Genomic DNA, 15,368 nt, shown 5'->3' on the forward strand with positions numbered 1-15,368 from the left:
ACCATATTGTCAAATCATGGTCTAATTAGGCTTAAAAATTTTATCTTGCAAAGTAGTCGCAATCTGTACAATTAGTTATTTTATAGTCTATATTTAATACTTCATGCATGTATTTAAACATTCAATGTGATAGGGACTAAACTTTAGGGGAGGAACTATACAAGATCTTAATATAATTTTGTCCCCATATAGGAGAGCAAAGGGTGTTTGATCCACGAACTAAAATTTAGTAGATGTCACATCGGATATTCAGATACTAATTAGAAAGACTAAATATGAGCCTAATTAGACTTAATAGATTCGTTTCATAAATTAGTCTCAATCTATACAATTAGTTTTATAATTAGACTACATTTAATACTATAAATTAGTGTGAAACATCCTATTCGACGGATACTAAATTTTAGTAGGAGAAAGGGCTTCACCATTCACCAACACAGAACTACAAGAGTATGGCTTCAGAAAAATATTCTACTCCAGCTAGGCATAGGATAGCTAGGACTACTACTACTCCACTCCAAGCACATACACCAAAGTCTGTAAAAGCTGACAAAAGTTAACACCATTTTTCTCCCGCTCTCTCTTGCGGACGATTTTGGTTGGTTGGTTTGTATCGTTGCTGGTTCATTTATGTGAGAGAGAAGTACTGTTGGTTGGTTCACTGGAACAATATCCATGTGAGGGGGCTGGCCAGCCCAGCCAGCCAGCCAGCCCCAGCCGAACACGGCGATCGTCTTTCCCCCGAGGCAGTAGGAGCTTCTGTAAGTCACACTGACACCGCACCTAACTTTTACACACTCTTGGCATCCGAGCCTAATTGGCCTCACAAACAGCATGTTCGCTTGTTGGTTTTAGTCAGGTCTTATCAGTCAGTCAACAGTGTTTTTCTCTCACAACAAACCAGTACCAGCCGGGCTTATTAACCCAGAAACCAACCAGCGAACATGCCAAAAGCCACTGACGAAGGCACTGCGTTGGGGCTGGCCTAAGATGCTTAGTAGTGTACTTTATCTTATGGTTATGGATTCATGTACAATGTAAATGATGGATCTTACAAACACACACAGTGACGCCCACGGCCCATGAACGCACAAACCAGAGTGTGTAGGGATGGTGAACTTGGTAGGAGAGGTGGGATGCAATCATGCAAAACTAGTGGAATATCATAGTATTACATGGACCATTTTTGAAGTGATATGATCATGATCAGCACCTGGTTTAGTCATCTTTGAGTTGTTTGTTCGTTGCATAGTATATTCCATCATATCATTTGACTTCTGAATTCTTGGTGAGTTCACTGTGTTCATGTCCTGACCAGCGTGCGTTAATGGTCATGTGGTCGTTGCTAATTCTAGCCTTGCGGTAGTCACCCAGTGGGCCAGTGGTAGAATGATGTTGGTGAACTTGTGAGTGTTCATGTGTATTGCAAAGCTGCTCAGTGCTAGACTACTGAGAGTCTCAGAGATGATTTTTGCCTCTGGGAGGCATAAATTGTCCTGTTGTGCCATTGTGGTACTGCTGCGTTGGGCATATAAAACGATAGTTATCAATTCGAAAAAAATGATTAACTACTTTTGTTGATGTCACATACATAATAATAACTTTCTACTTTAAAATACAGGTTTTTTACTTGCATATTTTTTTACCTTTTAATTATTTTGAGGTTCAAAAAGAACATGTGGACTTTTGGTATTCATGTCTATATGTTTTTTCTTGCACGGTAACATGCCATAACTATAATTTTAAATAAATCAAACACATTTTTTTGGTATCAAATAACATTTTGAAAAAAAATTAAAATAATGTGTTCCTATAATGGGATTTCAATATTATCCAAGAAAATATAAAATAGTTATTAACGGAATTCTGTTCGAACAATCATGATTTCATTCCATGAATTATGGATTTGTGTACCTACGGCTAATTCCAGACGTCAGTGTGAGAGCCCAATGCCATTGCATAGTGACATGTTACCCGTGAGGTGCAATTCCCTCGGTAATCACCATTCACAAGAGATCCAGAGTCCCAACTATGCCACATTTACACCCATTCACATGGGATTGCCTGCAAATTCTAGTCATCTCGAGGCATGCGTAGTATCGATTGTGCGTTAAAAAAAACAGTGCCAATATACAATATCTTTATCTTTTCAGTGAGGTAGTGTGCTTGATTAATGAATTAGAGTGAACAAATAGTTGACAAATGTATCTCGACGAATATTCTGTAAGTATTCGCCTACAAATGATTACTAGTACAAGAAAAAAATTATCTAATCTAAAGGAAAAAAAGAGAGAGATAAAATATTATAATAATCACCTACTAGAAGGGCTAACTGGCCGGAGGCCAGACTAGTCATCGTTCACTGTTGCTACACTTGGCTGGGGAGCCCGCCGGACTGCAGTAGGGACCCTGGTGCAGGTGCAGGTGCAGCCGGAGAACCTCCGCAGAACCTTCTTCCCTCCAAAAATCCATTTTTTCTGATGGAATACAGAATTCATACTGTCAAAATTTGGGGGAAACGTTGGGTTGCGTGCTGCTGAAGCCATTTTGCTCCATCCCCGCGTCCCCTCCGCCGCTGCGCACCCTCCTCCGCCTCCCAACTCCAGACCCGCGCCGCCGCCGGTCTGCCCCCCGTTCTCCCGGGCTCCCGGCGACCCCCGATGGCCATCTCCGTCTTTCCGGATGGAAATGGAAGTAAGCTCGGCGGCGGGGGAGGAGGAGGACAAGGCGCGGACGGGGAGGATGCGCCGGGGAATGAGCTGGTCCTGGATGTGAAGGTCTGTCACTGAATCGCCATCTTGTCTTTGTATTGTTACCGAGTGAGGTTATTGTCTGCAAATGGAAGTAAGAATCTGGATTTGTTTTTTCCCCCTGGGAACATGGGGGGAAATTTTGTGCACCTAGTCTTTTTTTTTCAGTTGAACCAGCACGATTTTATGGATAAAGCAGTGAAGGTATTGATTGGGGAATCTGAACTGTTGATATAGGCTCCACGTCAGTTTTTGAGCAGGATTCGGATTCACTTTGCATCAGACCTTTCAATGCCTGGCCTCGCCCTTTCGGACACTTGTCCCATCCTGGAATTTTTCTTGCCACTAACCTTTGGATGTCTCTACTACAGCATGTGGTTCTGTTAACACCTTGCATCTTGTTCTTAAATTGAGCTAGATTTTGATGCTGCCTTAGTTTCAAACCCTTTTTGTACTGAATCTTCACAGTACCTTGTACTGAATGTCATTGATCTGTGCCTACACTTTTCACATGGATATATGTGTCAGCCTTTGTTGTGATATATGTACTTCAATTTCTTCAAAGCTTCTTTATCGTAAGTTGACAATGCAGCTGCCCTGGGATCAATGGACTTTCTTGGGAAATATATTGGCCTCCAGGCCTGCCAATTGGAACAAAGCCATCAATATATTTTTTTGAAACAAAGGCAGGAGCTCTGCCGCTCAATTAAGACTAAAGAATATTATGTACAAGAAGGTTAGCCAAACAAGATGCCAAAAGACACCTGAGGGACTAACCACCTCACGCGACGCGCTTGAGCACAAACACGACACACCGCCATGGGTCATCGTTGCCGAGCATGGAAGCCAAGCTGTCAGCAGCTCCGACTTCCCATGGCAGGCCACCCACTAGTCACTCCCCGACGGGTCCGAAGCTAACGATCACCACCGGTCATCGTTGCCAAGCTCGAACGAAGAGTAGCTCTGACTTCCAAGCGCGATCCGTCATCTCGCATCGAAAACACGACGATAATCCAAATGCGACGCCTTCAGGAAGGGAGCAACGCCGATGACGCCACCGTCGCACGTCCATAGTGGATCGGGTTTTCACCCTTGGAAGATATACTAGAGGGTTAAACATGACGCCCTCAATAGGGAAACGATGCCCAACGGCGTCGCCGTCGCCAAGGCTTTCGCTCATGAACCCTCTAGCACAAGCGCCGAGTCACGAAGCCAAACCCCCTGCCAGCCTACACCGCTAACACCGCTGTCCCGCCGCCCAACGGAAGCCCCTTCAGAGGGGCATCGACGCGCCGGCTGCACACTGCAGCAGCACAGCTGCGTCGACCGCCACCCCCTCTGACCGGGCCACGTAGAGCCAGACCCGACTCTGCCGCTCGCATCACACCGCCGCACGCCGAGACCGCCATTGACCATCGTCGTCGTTGGCTCAGGCACCCGCCAATGTCGCTGCCGACAAAGCCGCCAACAGCCACAGGGCTTGTGCTGCCACCATCTCGGGCGCCGCCCCCTGCCCTGAGGTCATCGGGTCCGGACCCCAGGCCCCGAACTGGGCGACCCCTACCGCCGCCGCCACCTCCAACTTGACCACAACCGCGGCACCGCCTAGAGCCGGTCTGTCGCCGTTGCTGTCACCGTCGCCCAGGCCGCCAGACCGTCCGTGGGCAGCCTGGCCGGCAGGATGCCGCCCCGGCCACAACCAGCCCTAGAAGAGGCTCGGTCGCCGCCGTAGCAGCCCCGGCTGGTTGCCGCAGCAGCAGCCAAGGCCGTGCGGGGAGAGGCAGGCAGAGAAGAGAGCGCCGCTCCCAGCGCCTCCACGAGCCCCGACAACCGCCACCGCCGTCCCATCCGCCGCCGGACGCCACTGCACCTGCTACTGGCCGCCAAGGCAGATCCGGCCGCCTAGGGTCCGGGTCCGGCTGCCCGGGAACCAGACTTGCGGCCCCGGCCGGCGGCACCGCCGTCGTCTTGATGGAGGAGGGGATGAGCGAAGGAGAAGAAGGAAGGCTCCGCCACCATCCCCTGCACCTGTGCAGGCATGAGCCGACGCCGCCACAGCCGCGGCAACCATTCCCACCGAAGCTCCACGCAGCTTGCGAGGTGAAGGACTGCCGGCCCTCTGCGGCGCGCGCCGCCCACACGAGGGAGGGAGAGCCCCGCCGCCACCTTCCTAGCCGGCCGGACGGCCATGCCGGCAGCCAGCTCTGGTGGCAGCGCGGCGGGAGAGGAGGAGAGGGGTGGGAGAGCGGTGGCGGCTTAGGGGTCCGCCCGTGTCGCCCTGCGTGGGGGAGCGACGCGGGGGAGAGACGAACTCCGCACAATTCCTCAGGCAAAGCCATCAATATAGCCCTCAGCGTTCTGTCACTTGCATCTGTTTCTATTTTGTAGAGTGAGAGGCTGATTTTTTTTTCTGATGCCAGGATTAGGGCATTTGACAATAATTTCTTAATACTTGGAAATATCATAGCTGTTCTGGTCCCTGTCATAATCTATTCTTTCTTAAATGCATGCAGATGAGCAGATCACACCAAAATTTCTAATGAACTTGGCTGTAATAGCCTACTAACAAAAAAATCCCCTTCAGTTCAGTTGCATTATATAGAGCTGTCCATTTTTAACTGCTTTAATCTTCTCAGGGTCTGTAGCTCTTGGCTTATGTGTTGATGCTTTAAACAATCTTTAGATTCAAGGTATATGTTGATGCTCAGTAGTGTAGCTCTTGGCTTATGTGTGGTGTGCTATATGTTGCTCAACCAGTTTCTTGGTAATGTTCAGTAGTAAAATGGATTTGCTTAGTGAACTTGCACAATCCTGTTGTGCCCAGTTGTCCAGGGTTCATGTCATTGAAGCATTTTCCCATTTCCTTCCCAGCAGCAGTGGTAACAGTATTTCCATGGGCTGATTTCATACTAATTTCCATATTTAGAGCATAAGACTGACGCTTTTTTTTGTTTTTTTTTCAGTCAAACATAAGACTGTTTCTTAGAACAACTGGCCTGATAATTTAATTTGAATTCGTACCCTTTGTCGTATACTTGTTTCTTCTGTAATAACTTTCTCACAATTCCTTGCATGAGCAATATGCTTTTACTATTGTCCTGGGTTCATGAGATTTCATATTTTCAGAGGGCTCTTGGTGTACACATTGAGATCATATTAAAATACACATACACAAAAAAGTAATCTTCAAGCAGTACTGGGTTGTTTTCCTTTTATCAATTCCATAAGCTCTTCAAACCTGTCAGTGTAAACCGGCAGCTTATTATTCTGTTGCATTTATTTGAAGGTCTCAACAGTGATATAGTTTCTCTCAGAAGCATTCATTCCTCGCATCCTACAGAATCAGTGCCATTGGAGATTTCGAGTGTGTGTGCAAGCATGCTGACCCCTTAGCGAGTGCTGAGTGCTTCTCTTCTTGAAAGAGAAATTTCAGCACTTCACCCAGTTCAAAACATTTTTCAGCTTGCTTATCCAACCTACTGGATCTTCGCCATTAAAGTTTGGAAATTCAAGCTTGGGGCCTTTGCTAAAAGATTGAGCAAATGGATCCTCTCCCTCACTTTACAAATCCCATATCCGTCTCTACTGCAATGTTCAGTGAAATCGGCTCTAGTTTGTGGTGCAACCACATACTAAGGACCAAAATCAGAAGCCCCGATGGTATAGTCTGGTTGCAAAGGTGGTACTGAACCCAGACCCAGGAATGCTTATGCATGCAGAAGAACCACCAGTAAGATTGGTAATTATGCCTCTGGTTGGAACAGTAGGGTCCTGACCAATGCAAGGTGTGCAAGGATGCTTCGGTTGGATTTATTGGAAAATCCTCAAATTGTTGTATATGGCTGTGTTTACAGTATCATTAAAAACAAGGACTTGGTGGGCCATCTTAGTTTTGTTCATCAACTGAGATTCTCCATTTGCTGTTTCCTTTGTGTAACATTCTCTTAAAATCAGATCTTGCAGCTGTTTCTACCCCTATATTCATATGCATGCTCCCCACATGACTCTTGATCATTTCCCCCCCTGCCACCTAATCCTGCTCCAAGGATGCAAGTGGGTACCCAATGGTATTTTGTGGGTCAGCTGGCTTAGTTAATTTCTCCACCTAATTAATTCTGTGCCATGCTACTCTCATTGATTTTAACAAGTTTTGGGGTTGATTCAATGACCAAAAACCTGTGCTAGTCAAATCGGAGGAAGAACGGTAGATCGAAAACGTTTCCCAATTCTTTTCTTACTATGTAAATCTAAATTTGCTCACAAAATCTGGGCTTCTCAAGTTAGCTCCTGGATTTTATAATAAAACTTATTCCTTACCTGGTTAGACCTCAGTACTCCAGGAAAATCCAAAAACTGGTGAAATCACCGAGCAACCTATGCTCAGTACAGAAGTTTCAGGTCCTTTGGATTAGAATCTGACTTTGGGGCTAAATCTGTACTAACATATAGTGAAAGTAGGTATATGAACTATGATTTCAATTTCTCATGATTGCTTACACCAATGAGAGTGGCGTCTTATATAGAGTGCCTTGTCAACTCAACAATATTCGACAGCTCTTCCCGGACCCACAAGGAGAGTGACCGAGGCAAGCACGTCTGACCGCCGATGATGGTTAGGTAGTTTGATTAGTGAGTAATAGCCCATGATCTCCTTATGCTAGGGAGGGCAGAGCCGATTGTATAACACTAACCCCCCCTAGTGTGCCATGTTTGTGACGCGTCGTTGTAACTTTCTCTATTTCTCGATCTTAATACAAAGATGCGCAAACCTTTTGTGTTATTGACAAAAGTAGGAGTAGCATAACACCCACAGGTAAACTAATAAAGCAATGAGCAGTAATAAGGGAATGTTCTTTACCCACCAGATTTCATAAATGAAGAGGTATATGAGAGTCTGAATGGTTGATGCAATTTCCACTTCAGCTTCAGTCTGACAATTCACAATTGTGAATGTGGCATTCATTTTAGCTCAGTCTGCTACGTTGTTTGGGGATATTTATCTCACAGTTTTATACCTTTTTCTTTTTCGTGACCGGCTTTGTGAATGCATATTTATATGCAGTGGTATATTTTTTCTTCAGCCTTTGACCGGCTTGGTATATTTTTAATTCTTGTGATTGCTTACTGATTGTTAAACTGGCTAAACATAGTCACTGGCCATAGAATGTTTTACTGCTTGTATAGTTGTTTTATGCATGGAAAAACTGTACATACAAGAATGGATTAAGGATCCTTTTTGTAATTCAATCCATTTTATAATTAATTGTCTGACTAGACCCATGTGGCACTACATAAGCATGTCATTCATTTCCCAAGGCTTATGAAAAACCAATTCTCTTAGCATGTTCAGAAAATTCTGATGGATTAATCTTATTATGATGAAGAGGGTGTCTATGAGGTGGTGAGCTGCAGTATGCTAACATGTGTTATTTTTGTTTCATCAGGACGATGATCTGCAGTGCCCATCATCATTTAACTCTGCTAGCAGTATGGTATGCTATCATTTTTCTTTTCCTAATAAACATGAACACGTTGACATCGTGGCTTCTTGCCTTTTTGGTGTTCTGCAGGGGCTTATCAGTGGTGTGAGAAATGAGGGCAGCCATTTTGGTCACAACTATGAAACTAGGGATTTACGGAATAGGCTTCCTCAGGTTGCACCTGAGGTGAAAATCTTATGTAGTTTCTCTTTTCCCTCCTATTTTTCTATTTCCCTATCTGATGATGTTTTGTGTTGTTGATTCCTGACAGCGGTTGGCCAGCATTCAAGTAAATAATAATTCTTTTGCGAACAGGAAGAAGGTGATTTATCCTATTCTCTTTTACCCCTTTGGTTTCCATTCAAATGGGCTAGAGCTATCAAAATGTGATCAGATATCTAAGCCATCAAAAATTTTTATGCAACTTTCTTTTTCTTCTTCTTTTTTTTTTGACTCAGGGTTTACTTAGTTCCTTCTACACTATTGCGGAGAAGCTGCTTGTGTTCTGTGGCAGTCTCGTCATTTTGTCATTGTCATACCCTCTTGCTGCAAATGCAAAAGAGACCTTTGAGGACCATGGGATGCAAGGCATTATCATCGGAAGCGTCATATTGTTCTTCATCAGCTGTCTTCTGACAGCTCTTGCGTCATACTTGAGAGACAGTGAGTCCATTGATGGTGTTGGATTCCACATCTTCAAATGGCTCGTGCTTCTGGCGTTTCTATTCCTTAGCGCAGGATTATGTGTGATACTACGTTTCTGCGCACACACCCCCAAAGCAGTCCTGTGGTCCCTTGGAACTGTAGGATACATTGTAATTCTGTCCATTTGGGTTTGGGTGTTCTACATAGAGGTGCTGCAGGTACTGTGACTTTTGTTCAGAATAGTTGAATTTACATAAAAACAAATGCATTGGTGACACTCTGTGCTGTCTCCCTTTTTTCTTTTCAGATTCAGGATGACAGCCCACCTACAGTACCACCATGGCTTGCATCTAGCTTACGGCTCAACTTCACCGGATCAACAACACACATGAAGGAGAAACCTAACTTCACCGGTCAGCGCTGGCACTAAACGACAACTCATTAATCAACTTGGACTGCTACGTCAGCCTCCTCTGCCACGGCGGCCAACACCTTGGCCAGCTTCTTGTTGCCCATGCGTGTAGCAGCTTGGATGGCCTCGATCCCCTGCTCGGGGAGGTCATCACCTTCCTGGGCCTGCTCCTGGTGGCCAGCCCACAGAGCGGACACAGGGCAACACACTGGGGAGCGGGCGCCGTCGCCTCCGTCATCTGAGGAGCTTATAATTTTAGACCATTTTCCACCTGGGGTCGGCATAATAATAATTACTTTAGTTGAACAACTCATGATGAATGTGCGAGTATTTACTGTACAGTGCTTGCTGTACTACCGAAGAGAAAAAGGTGAAAAGGGATGTAAAAGATACTCCAGTCGTAGGTGGGATGCCAACGATCGAGTGATACTATGCATCTCCATGTAGAGTTCATGGAGGATGTAACATATTACCATGATGATGACGGACCTGGGTGATTGTCAGGGCAGCTCCTACTGTACCGGCAGCGCCTGAAGACGGCCCATCAGCGGTGCATCGTTCGACATCAGCACAGAGGAAGAGTGAGCGTGTTAAGCTTCCAAGTACTCGTACTACTGGGCCTCAATGGGCTTGATTCCTAGGTCTAGAAGCAGCTGTGCTGCTGGAACAGGCCACCGGTAAACCGGATGTATATATGGGGAACCATACGCTCACAGAAGGGGGAGATGTATGAACCGAAACAGACCAATCTATAATCATTCGTCTGAACTCAATCCCATGCTCTGCTTCTCCTTCCTAATTCTGTCCTCCTTTTCCCCATCCCCTGCTCAGCTATCCTAACAAACATGGTATCAGAGACGAGTCGATCCCGATCGCCTGAGATTCACTGCCATCGATCGCCTGAACAAACGCTGTCGGTTGGTTCGAGTTTTCCGGTGGTCAGTGAGCTGCTGCGCCCCGGCGAACTGCTGTAATTCCGACGGCCCGTTCGACGATTTGTGGAGAATCTCTTCGATCTGGCGAGTTCCCCACCACCACCCCCACCTCCACCACCACCTCACCTCCACTACACCCAATCCACCAGGAAGTTGGGAGCCATGATGAAGGGTCGAGATGGCGGACTAGAGGGGGGGTGAATAGTCTTTTCTAAAATTAATCGCGTCGGCTAACCGATATAATTGCGGAATTAAAACTATCGGTCTAGCCAAGACTATACCCCTCAATGTATGTTCACTAGCACCTTGCAAAGATAACAATTATGCAACAAAGGTGCCGGGCTAGCTAGAGCTCTCCTAATCAATTCTAGGTGCAAGGTCACACAAACCTATGCCACTAGTACTTTATGCAATGAGGAAGCTCCTACACATGCTAGTAAGCAAAAGCACAAAGCTAACTAAGCTCACTAGCAATGCTCAATAACAAGGCAACTAATGCCTAATTAGAGAGCGCAAATACTTAGCTACACAAACTAAGCAATGTGACTAACAAGGTTACTAAAACCAAATTAGCCACGCAAGGGAGCTACTTCTATGCTACACAAGCTAGAAGGTAATTAGCAAGCTACACAAGCTATCTAATTACAAGAGCAACTACACAAGCTTAATATATATAAAAGTAATTGCAAGCTTGTGTAATGGGGATGCAAACCAACGGGAAGAACAAGGTTGACATGATGATTTTTCTCCCGAGGTTCACGTGTTTGCCAACACGCTAGTCCCCGTTGTGTCGACCGCTCACTTGGTGGTTCGGCGGCTAATTAGCATCACCCGCTAAGCCCGCACGTCGGGCGCCGCAAGAACCCACCCCTTAGTGAGGGTAGCTCAATGACACGCTTTACTAGAGTTGCTCTTCGCGGCTCCCGCGGGGCGAGCACAAGTACCCCTCACAAGATCTTCTCCGGAGCACCGCACAAGCTTCTTGCGGGCTTCGACGGAGACCACCACCAAGCCGTCTAGGAGGTGGCAACCTCCAAGAGTAACAAGCACCATCGGCTTGCAACACGACCACCTAGTGCCACTCGATGCAACCTCACGATGCAATCGCACTAGAATCGCTCTCTCACACTATCGGATGATCACTATCATGTATGTGTGAGATGGAGGGCTCCCAAGCACTACCATATAAGCCACCAAGGCTCTAGTGTGCTCAGCTACCGGCCCAAGGCCGGCCATGGCCTCTATTTATAACCCCATGGGCAAATAGAGCCGTTACCCCTTCACTGGGCAAAACTCGGGCCGACCGGACGCTCCGGTCCGATCGACCGGACGCTGGACCTCAGCGTCCGGTCACGCGATACTCGCCACGTGTCCCCTGCGTTCAACGGTCATCTTCCGATCCCAACGGTCATCTGCCGACCGGACGCAGCACTTCAACTGACCGGACGCTGGACCCTCAGCGTCCGGTCGTTTCTAGTAAGCTCTCGAGCATGACCGGACGCGTCCGGTCAACTCGACCGGACACAGCCCAGCATCCGGTGCTTAACCCTAAGCACTGTGTCTGACCGACAGCCTGACCGGACGCACCACTTCAGCGTCCGGTCGTTTCGGACTCAGCGTCCGGTCACTGTTAAACAGTGAGACCGAATTCCTTTCTCCTCTATCTTCTTCACCCTTGATCCAATGTGCCAACCACAAGAATTTGCATCCGACGCAATAGAAAATAGGCAACCCATTTTCCCGAAAGCGCCGAATCCCGCCGAGAGGGACCCAAACCCATCTCTACCCTGCAAACACCACCTCCTTTGTAAATGTGCCAACACCACCAAGTGTACATCACCATGTGCATGTGTGTTAGCTTTTCACAAACATTTCCCAAAGGGTTAGCCACTCAACTTATCACGCCACTCAATCCTAGCGACGATGCAAAGTTAGATCTCTCAAATGGCACTAGATGACCGATATGCAAACAAGTTTGCTCCTCTTGATAGTACGGCCATCTATCCTAAATCCGGTCATAAACTTCTCTACACACCTATGACCGGTGAAATGAAATGCCCTAGGTTATACCTTTGCCTTGCGCATTTCATCCCATCTCCTTCAATGTCGATGCAACACATGCACCAACATGATCAACAATGATATGATCCACTTTATATCATCACGTGATCACATTGGTTCATCGATCTTGACTTCACTTGCTTTTCACCATTGCCTTCGTCCATCGGCGCCAAGTCTTGCTCAAGCTTCACCGCCACGCGGTCCATCACTCCAAAGCCTTTGACTTGCCCTTCACGCTTGCAACCGGTCCATCAAGCCAAGTCTTGTCTTGATCTTCTCCACCTTGATCACATGACTCAATGCCATGTCTCATGTGCATTAAGCTCCTTCAACATCACATGTGTGAGCTTTGCAACATCTCAAAGCCATTTTCACCTTCATGGCATATGTTGCTCACACACATGTACCTGTGGACTAATCACCTGTGTATCTCACATAAACACAATTAGTCCACCTAAGTTGTTACTCAATTACCAAAACCAAACAAGGACCTTTCACATGAGTCCCGAAGGCCAACAGCTGATGGCGGAGCTCCAGCGCCTTTTCAAGGAGCAGACGCAGATCTTAGATCGGCGTTTTGCAGATCCCGAGCACTCGGTGGAGCAACGCATCATCGAATCGGAGACTCGCCTCGACGGCCGCATCGCTGACTCGGAGGCCTGCATCGACAACATCCTCAATGAGTCCAAGCACCGCCACGACGGTCGTCTGAAGATCATCGAGAAGGTAACGGGCGGCCTAGAGGAGTGGCGCTAGGATTCTACAGGAGTGCTCGACGATATGCGCCTAAAGGTTCTGAAGCTGAACAAGGCATGGGATCGGTCCATTGTCGAGCAATCTTCTTCTGCTCCGGGCCTGATTGCGTATCCACCAGGTGTTGAGCAGACCGACAAGCGCCCATCTGCTGTCGAAATGGCTGCTCGGCCCAGCGGGCACGGCGTCGACACACCCCCACGGGAGAATGAGTTCGGGGTTGTCACCACCCTCACTCATTCCCCGGCCAATGGTACGAACTCCATCCCTTAATTCCATGGTACTGCTTATGATCTGTATACCGCGCGTAACAAACCTCCTGACCCCATACCTGGCCGCCCGGTCGCTTACCTAAGTTTCCCTTTCCCACCTTCCACGGCGAGAACGTTCGGCTGTGGATTTCCAATGCTGAGGATTACTTTGATATGTACCAAGTTGAGTCCCACCTCTGGCTTAAAATCGCCAAACAACAATTCAAGGATACTGCCGCTCGGTGGATCCAATCTATCGAACCCCACCTGAAATCACTTGATTGGCCCACTTTTTGCCGCATGCTGCATGAGCGCTTTGGCCGTGATCAACACCAAATTCTAATCCGTCGTATGTTCCATATTCACCAAGAGTCCACTGTCCTCGATTATGTCGAACATTTCTCTGAATTGATCGATCAGCTCAAAGCCTATAACCCAAACATTGACATGATATACTATACGACTCGTTTCGTTGATGGTTTGCGTGACGATATTCGTTCTGTTATTGTGGTTCAGCGACCCCAAAATTTGGATACTGCGTATACCTTGGCTCTGTTATAGGAAGAGGTGACCGATCCTTCCAAGCGCAAGGACGGTCGGCGTGATCAAGCTTCTTATCACCGACCGTCATTCAGGACTGCGTACCCTCTCCCTCCTCCACCGGGAGCAGGCGATCGCAATTCCAAACCTGATGATGCTGGCTTCACTACACCGACCAATGCCAAGACAGCTGAAGACAAGCTCCGAGCGCTCCACAATTACCATCGAGCCCGCGGTCTCTGTGATAAGTGTGCCGAGAAATGGTCGTGTGATCACAAGTGTGCAGCCACTGTTCGACTACATGCCATGCAAGAGGTACTGGAACTCTTTGCCCTCACTGATGCCAGTACTGAACCTGATGATGTGTCACCAGCCAAAGAGCACATGTTCCTTGTCATTTCGCAAGAATCTATTTCTGGAGTGGCTGGTCCTCGCACAATGTAGTTTGTTGGCTTCATTCAGGATATACCCATTGTTGTTCTTATTGATTCCGGCAGTACTACTTCCTTTCTCAGTACTCATGTTGCTGATAAGCTGTAGTCGGTTGCCTTGAGTCCAGCCAGTTATAGAGTCCAGGTTGCCAATGGTGATATTTTACAGTGTTCTGCTATTGCTGAGAACTATTGTTGGTCTATGGCTGCTCATTCTTTCACTCATTCCCTGAAACTCCTGCCATTAAGCACTTATGATATTGTTGTTGGAATGGATTGGCTAGAGAAGTTCAGTCCGATGAGGGTGGATTGGAGGAACAAGTGGATGCAGATTCGTATGGGCACTTCCACTGTGGTATTGCATGGTTCCCCTGAATTGCAATCTTCTAACATGGTTTTTCAGCTGTTGTTAGTTCAGTCAGGGATTCCACCTATTAGTGAGGCATCCCAGTTACCTGCTGATATAGTACAGCTCCTGTAGGATTTTACATCAGTGTGTGAGCCACCTTCTGCGCTTCCTCCAATCCGGCCATATGACCATTCCATTCCATTGGTTCAAGGAGCTCGACCAGTCAACATCAGGCCCTATCGATATCCACCAGCACTTAAAGATGAAATAGAAGCCCAAGTCTCCCAAATGCTTCAGCAAGGTCTCATCCAGCCCAGCAGCTCTGCCTTTTCATCTCCAGTGCTGTTGGTGCGAAAGAAGGATGGATCTTGGCGTTTTTGTGTTGACTATCGATACTTAAATGATCTTACAGTCAAGGGCACTTTTCCTATTCCTGTTTTTGACCAACTCATGGATGAATTGTCTGGAGCTCGCTGGTTTTCTATCTTGGATCTGTATGCTGGCTATCATCAAGTCAGACTCAAGGAGGGTGAGGAACATAAGACAACATTTTCCACTCACTCCGGCCACTTTGAGTTTAAGGTCATGCGTTTGGTCTCACTGGAGCTCCAAACACTTTCCAGCAGGCCATGAATTTGACTTTGGCACCCCTTCTTCGCAAATGTGTGATAGTCTTCTTTGATGACATTTTAGTTTTCAGTCCAACTTATGAGCAGCATTTGATTGATCTCAGAAAGGTGTTTGAACTTTTACAGTCAGAG

At 47.0% G+C, this 15,368-nt stretch overlaps 1 protein-coding gene across 1 annotated transcript; it reads left to right on the plus strand.

The window, feature by feature from the left end:
* Positions 1–2,332: 2,332 nt before the first annotated feature.
* On the plus strand, positions 2,333–10,004 carry LOC136490011 (uncharacterized). The gene is made up of 6 exons (XM_066486522.1): positions 2,333–2,777; positions 8,195–8,242; positions 8,321–8,416; positions 8,502–8,552; positions 8,689–9,093; positions 9,183–10,004. Exons 1-6 carry the CDS (start codon positions 2,661–2,663, stop codon positions 9,303–9,305), a joined length of 840 nt encoding a protein of 279 aa, XP_066342619.1. The 5' UTR covers positions 2,333–2,660; the 3' UTR covers positions 9,306–10,004.
* The last annotated feature ends 5,364 nt before the right edge of the window (positions 10,005–15,368 follow it).

Source organism: Miscanthus floridulus, chromosome 10, assembly GCF_019320115.1.
Source record: "Miscanthus floridulus cultivar M001 chromosome 10, ASM1932011v1, whole genome shotgun sequence".
Classification (NCBI taxonomy): Eukaryota; Viridiplantae; Streptophyta; class Magnoliopsida; order Poales; family Poaceae; genus Miscanthus; species Miscanthus floridulus.